The sequence below is a fragment of the Montipora foliosa genome, chromosome 12 (genome assembly GCF_036669935.1).
Source record: "Montipora foliosa isolate CH-2021 chromosome 12, ASM3666993v2, whole genome shotgun sequence".
NCBI classification, from domain to species: domain Eukaryota; kingdom Metazoa; phylum Cnidaria; class Anthozoa; order Scleractinia; family Acroporidae; genus Montipora; species Montipora foliosa.
In genome coordinates this window covers 4,176,253-4,186,252 of record NC_090880.1, presented here as the reverse complement: position 1 = coordinate 4,186,252, position 10,000 = coordinate 4,176,253, and the positions used below count along the sequence as shown (strand labels likewise).

Here is a 10,000-nt window from a genome sequence, read left to right as displayed (position 1 = left end):
TTGTCGTGGAGCCTTAAAGAATTAGCCCAGCAAATCCTTTTGCCTAAATTGGACAAACCAAATGAACCAATTCCAGAGGAAAAAACTTCAAAACCAGTAAGTGTTGAAGGCATAGCGGACCCAAATGAATTTGGACTCTACGAGGGATTTGAATTTCTGGAATCGGTTAGTCTTGTCGCAGGGCTGAATGTAAAAAGCAAGAGAACTGAAAAAAGTGAAGCGCAGGCTTCCAGGGAAAGCAATCCTGCGTCGGTTGCTAATCAAAATCAAACGAACAAGCTTTCCTGTTCATTTTATCATGAAGAATTCGGTGAGATGCCTTTGCCACAATCATGGACACTTGCACAGTTACTGCGTAATCTATTAAACAGAGGATTTGCTTTTGGCAGTTCCGTTCTTAAACTCAGCTGTAGGACGCTGGAAGGAAAGAATTGCGACGACTCACCTTCGACTGTTTCCCCGTTGCTGACCTCATTGGACATCTTTGCGAAACACGACGGACTGGCAAAGATATCAATGCACTTGCCTTGCCATACCATCATGCCTTCAACTGTCGATTCGTTAAGTGACGAACTGAGTTGTAGTGAGATCGGTCGGCCACATCGCGTGCCTCCGTACCCTACCCGACTTCCGCTGCCTTTGGTATCGCTTCCAGCATCGGTCTTAAGCACCGTGCCAGCTCATTCCCTTGTGGCATTTGGGCTGTTCATTCGCCTTCCGGGTTACGACAAGGCACTGCTTCAAGATCGTCTCAGAGCCCGGTATCTTCTCAGACTGTTGCTGGGTGCAAAGCAGGATGGGAATGGAGGTGAGATGCCCATTAATGCTTGTGATTTTTATTGAAGCATCTTTATGCAATTTTTGTGGCTGTGAAGTTGCAATTAAAAATTGTTCTCTCAAATAAGGCACACATGTCCAATGGATGGCTTTCGACCAATCTCTAGAGACAGATAACACTAGTGTAATGTACAGTTGCTGGTGGACGAGCAAAAAGAAGCTAGTGAGAAATCTTTTGTTTTCGTCCACCAACATGGCGGCGATGACGTCACGTGAAAACCTCCCAAACGACTCGATCATGGTACTTTGCGTACGCGTCACAATCTGTGCCCTTAAGCCTAAAATCATCATGTATTACTTTTATGGTTCCGGTTAATGTTATGGTTTCTGACTCTTTCATCACGTCGCTGGATTCTTTTATAGCCCTCAAATAAGGTGCGTTGTTACCGCTATTTTTATGCGAATATTGCAGGGTTTCGAACTTAATCATGATTTAAAAATCAAAATCGCATGAGCAAACAAGCCAAACGTTATCCACTATATCCCCTTATGATTCACTGAGTTCCTTCCCTTGTTTTCCTTAGGACAGAAATATCTCCCATTACCTGCTCTTGCAAATTTGTCTTTAAAATATGCCCTAGTAAAAGCGAATGAATGTTTGTTGTTCGCAAGGTGAAATTATTGTATAGGCTGTTATTCCTGGTTAATAGAAATCTCGAGCTCATAATCTAATTGTTAATTATGCTGATGTAAGTTTTATTTGCCTGGTGGTATGGGTTATGTGATTTATTGCCCTCTTGTCGCGCCCTAGGGCGTAACCCGCAGTGTAACCCGCAGTGTCATAATCAAAAATGCTACGTGTATTCCCCGATAAGTGAAGGTTTTCTTCCCCACCTATTTCAGACTTTTACAGTTGTGTTTTTAACATTAACTTTTTTTAAAACAATTTATTCTTTCCAGAAGCCATTTTGTCATCTCCCGTCGCAAGCAGTTTAGCCACACTACCTTTCCAAGTGTTGTGCATTCTTTTCCAAACCAGCGCTGTGTCTCCGCAGGAATGCATGTCCGTGCAGAGAGCAGCCATTGAGGTGGGCGCTATCCAGATGGTGTTACTGTGTCTGGCCGTTCTTAGTCACCACAAGCCCCGTGCCACAAACCACTCACACAAGCTGGCGTTACAAGCTTTGTCGGCTCTGACTGGAAGGTAAATAAACGATCATGAAATTTGTACGCCTGTAAACTAGCTTGTTAACTAAAAACACCTTCACTGTCACGTTCGTTTGGCTGAGTGGTTAAAGAGGCAATGTCACGCAAAACAATGTAATTTCGTGACACTCAAAATGCCCAAAACAGAATGAACCATTGCAATAACCACTCAAAACTGTTCAACAACCTAAAAGAAATAGGCAAAGGGAAAGAGAAGCATGGATGGACACAAATGAACAACGTTGAACAGATTGCATTTGGGTAATCTTAAAAAAAGTCGGCCCAACGTTTTTCAAGTGCATGGCAAGTGGCTTGGATGAAGGTAATTTTTCCTCAGAATCATCTTGTTTGTGATGTAACGATAACTTTATCAGTAAAGGATTAAGTCGCCGTCCTTGAGATCCCAAGATCCCAGTTCAAGAACTGTTTTGACCACAAGCTATGATCCCTGGTTCAACTTGTCAGCTGCGCTTGTAAATAGTCAACTGGTTTGCCTCTGACCCATTGGGATTCTTTAAAAAAAAATTCCATTGTTTTCTCTGTCATTCATTTATTAGTTCATTGGCTCCTGTGGGATAATTAAAAATTCGATTTTGAAGCCACCCCAAAGTGTTACTATTATAAAAAATATCACTTCCTTTTTTCTTCAGATTTTGAAAGTGTGTTTGTTTAAAAACATTCTGGAAAAAATTTGAGCTTTGATTTTTATCCAAAGCCTGTGAGTGTACTTTTTGTATTTCGCGGTCCTCCATTACTCTCGTTCAGATCTGACCGATTGGACCTCAGAGGGTTTACATTATTTACTCACCAGCTTAAAGTTTCACCTTGTAAATGCAGCTTATCATAGATGCAAAACACGAGTTTAAAAGTCTGAAAGTCCGAAACTCCCTTGCTGCATATTAATTCAGACGAGTTTTAAACTAGTGAGTCTTTGACGTCATTTTCTCCTCGATCCACTCTCTCAAGTTTTTAAAGTTACAAATGTTAAACCATTAAATAGGAAAATACCTGTTTAAAAAGGCAGTCACTTAGCGTTTAGTTAACATAGTTTTGAAATCCGAACAAAAAGAAGAATTGTTGTAATGAAAAGATTGTCACATGCAGTTAAATCAGCGACCTTTGCAAGCAAGGCTGAAAAACGCCAGGCCCAACGGAGATTCGAACCCATAACCACGCATTTTGCGCTACACTTGCTCTACCAACTTAGCTTGGTGCTGGTCAATAGCGAGTTCAAGTTTATCCCGTACGACCGTATGATCGATATCCCGTTCAAGCCTGGGTTTTTTCGGGCTTCCTTTGCAACTAACTGCGGTAATCTTTCCAACTTTCGTTTCGGGATTTTGCCCGAAGATTTTTGGGACTTTCAGGATACGGGCACCCGGGCTCTTAACCCAAACCCAAAATGTGTGTGTTTGTTATTCAGTGTGTGCCGAGACAGCGACTTAGTATCAGGAAATGAGAGAAGTTACTGGGCCAAAGGAACGGGGTTTGGCACGGGACCAACATCATCGGGCTGGGATGTGGAACAAGCCATGTTGAAACAAAAAGCTGAAGAAGAACATGTCACGTGTCTACTGCAGGTAATGTACCGACAACTTGTACATGGCAAAAATTTTACGCGTGATGGTTGGGAGATGATAAAACAATTGGCGCTCTCTTGGCGTGCATGAAATGGTTCCTCGTTAGGAGGAAGTGTTCGTTCTTCATTTGGTTCGTGATCTGCGAGATATAGCTTCACCTTTCGATTAGGTTAACATTATATTTGAGGTGTGAGTTATAGACGAAAGCAGGAGCCCATCTGGAACGTGCAACTTCCATACAGCGTCTGTGAAACGGCGTTTTCACAAGTAGGTTTATTTTTAGACTAGCCCTTCCCACGAATTAGGTCAAAAAACAAAGGCAGTTCCGGTTCGGTGACCCTATGACGTCAGCTTAATTTCTTGTAATTGGTCATCGGGATCCTGTGGGAGTCTCCTTCGCGGGAAATTCAATCTAAAAATAACTTGGGCTGTGAAAACGCCGTTACACGGACACAGTAGAGTTGTAGGCTCCGGGTCATGGGTTCCTGACGAAAGATAGCAGTGATCCTCGCACTTCAAGTATCTGCACAATTTTGGCATTTATTGTCTCTTGTAGACACCTGCCAAAGTCAGTTGACTTCAACTGGATTGAAAGCCATGACCTCTGCGATGCCGGTGCGATGCTCTACCAACTGAGCTATGAAGCCACACAGTTGGGAGCAGGTCAATTTGTTGGGCTCATTCTTAGTTATTATTGGAGTGGTTACGCCATTTCCGAGTTGTTGTTTGCCTCTGGCTCAAATCGAGTCTTGGTGCTAAACCATGCTAATGATAACGAGTTTCAATTTGCATGAAAATACACCACTTATTTCCATTTGAATCGTTATGCACCAGGACACGCTTTGAAACCGAGGCAATCAGCAACTCGGAAATGGGCTATTCTCTTGAGACTATTTGGGACAATAAATGTGCAGAAAATCTGGTAGTTGTGTTTTTGGGAGCCTCTTCCGTTTTCGGTTTGAACACACACACCAGCATTCTTTTTATTTTGCTTCCGATCCGAATGAACGGAATTAAGGTGGCTCAAACCAGTATCAGCACTTTCAAGAGACCTTGTCATTAGGAGGATTGACAATACAACACTCTATCACGTAACAGCAGTTTTATGGTATCATGTGAAACGTCAATTATTGCTGAACAAGATACAGTCATTTTTGGGACGTAACAAGTTACCACGGCAACAGGAAAGCCTTGCAAAGACAGCCTATATTTGGCTTCAGTTGCTCGTATCTGAAAAACGAACTCGGTGGCCCCAATTTTTTTATTGCACAAAAGAGATCAGAAGGCCAAGATAAAGTCTCTGCAAAATTTAAAAAAATTCTGTGGAGCAGATTCAGAGCTACCTTAAATTTTAGATTATTTAAGGTGGCTCTGAATCCGCTCCACAGAATGTTTTTAAACTTTGCAGAAAGTTTCATTCTGGCATGCTGATTACATTTCGATTCAGAGATAAAAAATGGGGATCACCGAGTTCGTTTTTGAGATGTGAGCAGCTAAAGCCAAAATATGGTATGTTTTTGCAAGGCTTTCCCGTTGCCCCGGTAACTTTAACGTCACAAAAATGACCGAATCCTTTTCAGCAATAATTGGTGTTTGATATGGTACCATAACATTCCTGTTAAGTGATGAAGTGTTGTAGTGTCAATCCTTCTAATAAGAACGTTTTTTTCAAGTGTTGAAACTGGTTTGCACCACCTTAAGAGTCCGCGGCCTGCAGAAATGTCACGCTAAGGGCAGTTCTAGACTGTTCTGTGTGCTAGTTGCTAGGCCAGCTGGACTACGATTATGAAGTGTTAATGGTCTTCGTGTCCCTACCTTCCACTGGTGATGATGATGATGATGATATTTATAATGATGATGCTACTGCTATTACCAGTACTACTGCTACTGCTACTACTGCTGCTGTTGACGCTGCCGCTACCACCGCCGCAACTATTACTTATAATAATAAATAACAATCGTATTGGCCAAATAGCAACCATCTCCTGGCAGTTCATACAGTACAACACTTAACCTGCGAAAATCGCATTGAAAATGTTCATTCCACTGTTTCTCATCATCCTATAGTCCGGACCAGGATGAACGGTATTCTTCCAGAAGAATGCATTCAAAGAAGATCAGAGTATATTGAACCTTACCAGTGATCTCTCAGCCGAAGCCACTGTTTGGTCACTGTGTCATTATTTTTTTAGGTCCTTGCAAGCTACATCAGACCCTTCAGAAAAGACAGCAGGAACCAAGAAACCGAATCTTCCCAATCAAGCAGTGAACGAATCTTCAGTGTTCCTGAACAGCTGCTGGGTTTACTCGAAGAGTCATGCCTCATTCCTGCTCTCTCCTCCTACCTAAGGAATGATTCTGGTCTGTATCTCTTATTTCTACTTTACTTAACACAGTTTTTCTCGGCTTCTGAAGGAAAGCAACACTTATCGTTTGCGTGCAATTTTGAATCAAGTGCCCTACTTTGTTTTTTGTTCAGCACGGGCCGATGAAACAAAACTTGATTCAGTCTTGAGATGTAGTGAATATCTTGCAAACTTTCATTTTCACCGCCTCTTTTCGGGTTCAATTTTTCTCGTGCCACGAATTGAACTGGCAAAAAACGTTGATCGTTCCTTACAATAGGGCGAGTAAAGGAGGTTTGTAAGAGGTCTATAAATTAGGTTTTGAGAGAGTGCACACAGTCTCTTTGGGAGTGACTGGAAGTGTGAAGTAAGAAAATTTGTTTAACAGGCCGTTTTCGAAATATCAAATATTCAGCTTGATAGTGAGGCAGTGAGGACAAAAATTATAATAACTCGTTGGAATGAATGTGAAAAATATTTGCATATCATCCACTTTCCTTTGTCTTTGTCCTCAGAACCTCTCTTTCAAGCTATTTCATTTGAAAAAAGGTTCTCTTGCCTTCCCAGCGGCCATTTCATTTTGAAGAGTAAACCATTGAACGTTACTTTTCATGCAAATTTTTCCTTTGTTTAAATCAAGCATCGTGACTGCTGGTCGAGTGAGAGAAACACTACAACCATCAAAAGAATGTGGCAATGGACTATTGTGAAAAGAAGATGCGGCCTTGAAATCGAAAATGTCACACTTGCACGCATTTTCTTGGCACTAATGGCTTTGGTAACACTTCGATCATTTGATTTCTCTAACAGTTTTGGATATGGCCCGCCATGTTCCTCTGTACCAAGCTGTATTAGAGGTGCTTCGTGCAGTGGCCTTGTGCCCGGTGCTCTTGCCTCTGTTACTTCCTCAATCAAATGGTTTGTCTCGCAATGACGGATCTTCGTCAGATACACCTTGCATAGTGAGCCTTCTTGAGAAGATGAAACATTGTGTTGACACTTACTCCAAAACGTTACGGTAAGTTTTTTGAGTTGGGACTCTTTGGCAACTTTTGTAAAAATAAAGAGCTTTGTGAATATTGTAAGCCTTACTGGAGTAGATATATCAGTGGGTTCATAACCGATCTTTTAGGATGCATAATTGGTGTAGTACACAAGTCATCCACTATTATGTAGTGTGTAGCTGGTTCGATTCTCGAATGCGGCTTCACTTTTCGGTTAAGTTCGCTCTCTATGGGGACTGACAAATCTCGGTCTGAAATTTGCACTTTGACCAAATTCGATGAAGCCTATTTGATGTTAGCCCATTTCTTGACTGTTAGCCAAAGTTATTTCAGGAAGAACTGAACTGAACGAACTAAACCAGAATGAGAGCACTTTTTTGGTTTTATAACTAAAGCAGTAGTGTGCCGTTTGCAATTTACAGCAAATCCTCGCGAAGCTTAACCTCTATAACAAACCTTGTTTTGTTGGCTCCTTGTAAACTGCTCCGAATTTTTCTGGGCACTCTAGTGTGCTTGTCTCATCCCATTTGAGTTGATTTGATTTGTAATTTTCTTAAAAAACCTATTTGGTCAAATGTTGACATTGCAATTTGCAATTTTTCTAAAAACGTTCAATGACATGTTTGATAACGAGTCATCATAAGTACGCATCTGACAAACTTAAACACCTTTTTTCACGGACACGTGTCGCATATTGCGATCTGTTGGCCATTATGGTGATTTAGCTCGCGCATTGAGTCCTAATTAGCTACAGGAGTTCAGTCGGGGTCTGTAAATGTTTCAATAAGAAACTTCACACCTTCATTCTTTGGAAGACCTTTCTCTCTTTCTAGATGAATTCAAGTAGATACGAAAGGCGAAAAAAGGCAAAAGTAAACATAGAAACAGACTGTTTTTTGTCCATGTTACTTTGAATGACTTTTTTCTTGGATTTCTCATCACCTTCGTTTCTATCTTTGCTGTGATAAATAAAACCACGAAAACTGTTGAGTGTTTGATTTCTAATTGTGAAACTGCGGAAAGACGAATTTCGCTCTTGTTTTATTTACCAGCTCAACACAAGGAAAAAAAGAAGGGTCAAATGGATCTGGTAATTCGTCTGCATCAAATGCCACAGCAGGACCAAGTACTGCTGCTGAGCAGAGCACCACATCAGTGCCAAGTATCATAGGAGGACCAAGTTCTGTCGGACAAGCAGCTCAGTCACAAGGCACCGGAGAGGACAAGAAGGACCCAGAAGCTGAGGGGCTCGCACAATTAATACCTGATATTCAGGAAACGGCCAAATTGACGCAAAAGTTAGTTCAAGAATTCAATGCCCAACAGAGCAGCTGTAATAAGATTGTTCAAGGGGCCGAGAAAGATTCTGTCGAACAACCCACATCCCTCTCCTCTGAGGAGAAGTACTTGGCCAGAATGAGGCCTTTGCAGTTTGGTGAGCGTTTTTAACGAAATATAAATTTGTGTGGTTCAGTTCGTTTGTGTGTTTATTACGGGTAACTCCAGCCTTGGAACAATTTTCTTTGCGTACCGGTAGTTAATTTATGAAACCCACGATCTCTAGATTGTCTTCTCTTTCGAGGCATTAAAAGTTTATAAGTTTTCGTGGTTTTATTGTTTGAAAAAATGGCGGATGGGCGTTTTTCATTGATGCTGAGTATTAATCCCTATAATTTATCTTGAGCCAGTTATTGTGATATCTCCTCTTTCAATGAAGACAATTGAAATGACAAGTCACAAGTAATTTTTACGATCCTTGCAAATCACGAAAGTCACATTGGAACCAGATTAACGATCAGAAATAGTTTGATGGTATTCTGGTTTGGAGAAGTTAGATTGTAGCTTAGAAGTGAACTGTAACTTCTTAAGTTACATTCAAAAATTATCTTACTTGTTACCAGAGTAGCGTGATACTAATGTCTAGGATCCTGTTGACTGTTTGCTGGTGCCAGTGTACTAAGCCTGACTGCAATGGGCGATTTCCGAGTTGCTGTTTGTCTCGGTTTTGAGATGAGTCTTGGTGCTCAACTATTGTAAGGGAAATGAGTTTGATTTGCATAAGAATACACAACTCATTTCCATTTGAATGATTGTGCACCAGGACTCGCTTTGAAGCTGAGGCATGTAGCAACTCAGAAATGGGCTATTGTATGATCTTTAGATTCTCATGCTTTCGTCCTTGGTCTACAGGAACTCATAAGATCGTGCTTGAGAAAGAGGGTGGAAAAGTGGAGTTTGATTCTGGTGGCTACCACTTCGCATCTTCAGTGCGGTCAGCGGCCACTAGTGGTGGTAGCGGAGGCATGGTGCGAGCCAGAAGATTAGCTCAAGAAGTGTCGTCACTTGCAACGTCACTTCCGCTGTCTTACAGTTCAAGTGTGTTCGTGCGCTGCGATAAAGAGAGGCTGGATGTAATGAAGGTAATTGATGTGCATGTACATGACGCTTACCTCCAGAAATGAAAAATGTACAAGCGTGTTTGACCGTTGTGTGAAATGCACATTTTTATGGGTTAATTTTTTTGTCAAACTGGAATTTTGTTTTCTTTTTCGTGTGAGGTAGCTAGAGGTAGTCGTTACACTGGTTTTGACAACTGAGGGGGTGCCTTTGAAAATACCTTGGAGTTGTCCTATCATTTCCTCATTTCCACGACTGTTTGGAAGAGATCAGAAAGTGACTTTTTTACCTCAAGGCACAGACTAGGCTCTTCCGTTTAAAATGTCGCGCGGTCGAAATGTAGGGGCTTGGTTTCTAGTTTACCAAACCCCTATATTTCGACCGCCCGCCATTTTCAACCGAAGAGCTTGCTTGCAGGCCAGGCACAGACAAAGTGACATGCAGATTTAGAGGACCCAGAAAAGAGAAGATACAACGTAACATCGTTCTGTTGCATGTAGAAATAGTGGAGAAAACATATTAAATATTATTACAACGAGTAAAAAATTGGCAGGAGAGATTACTGAAAGCACAGCTTTGCTCGGAAAGAAAGAACAATAGTACTGTCTGGGGTATTGCCCGGGAGCCGTTCCATGCATGAAGACTTGGTCGAGGAGAAGTGTTGGATGTGGTTTTTAATTGAAAGCGAACT

At 41.5% G+C, this 10,000-nt stretch overlaps 1 protein-coding gene across 3 annotated transcripts in view; it reads left to right on the top strand.

The window, feature by feature from the left end:
* The window catches only part of LOC137978382 (baculoviral IAP repeat-containing protein 6-like), a 65,998-nt gene that overhangs the window by 49,223 nt on the left and 6,775 nt on the right, over positions 1-10,000 (top strand). For all 3 annotated transcript variants that reach the window (XM_068825269.1, XM_068825270.1, XM_068825268.1), the window contains exons 33-39: positions 1-808; positions 1,738-1,981; positions 3,407-3,563; positions 5,756-5,924; positions 6,719-6,926; positions 7,965-8,347; positions 9,103-9,332. The exon at positions 1-808 is cut by the window's left edge and continues 880 nt beyond it. In XM_068825269.1, coding sequence (XP_068681370.1) covers positions 1-808; positions 1,738-1,981; positions 3,407-3,563; positions 5,756-5,924; positions 6,719-6,926; positions 7,965-8,347; positions 9,103-9,332 — 2,199 coding nt within the window. The remainder of the gene's footprint in view (positions 809-1,737; positions 1,982-3,406; positions 3,564-5,755; positions 5,925-6,718; positions 6,927-7,964; positions 8,348-9,102; positions 9,333-10,000) is intronic.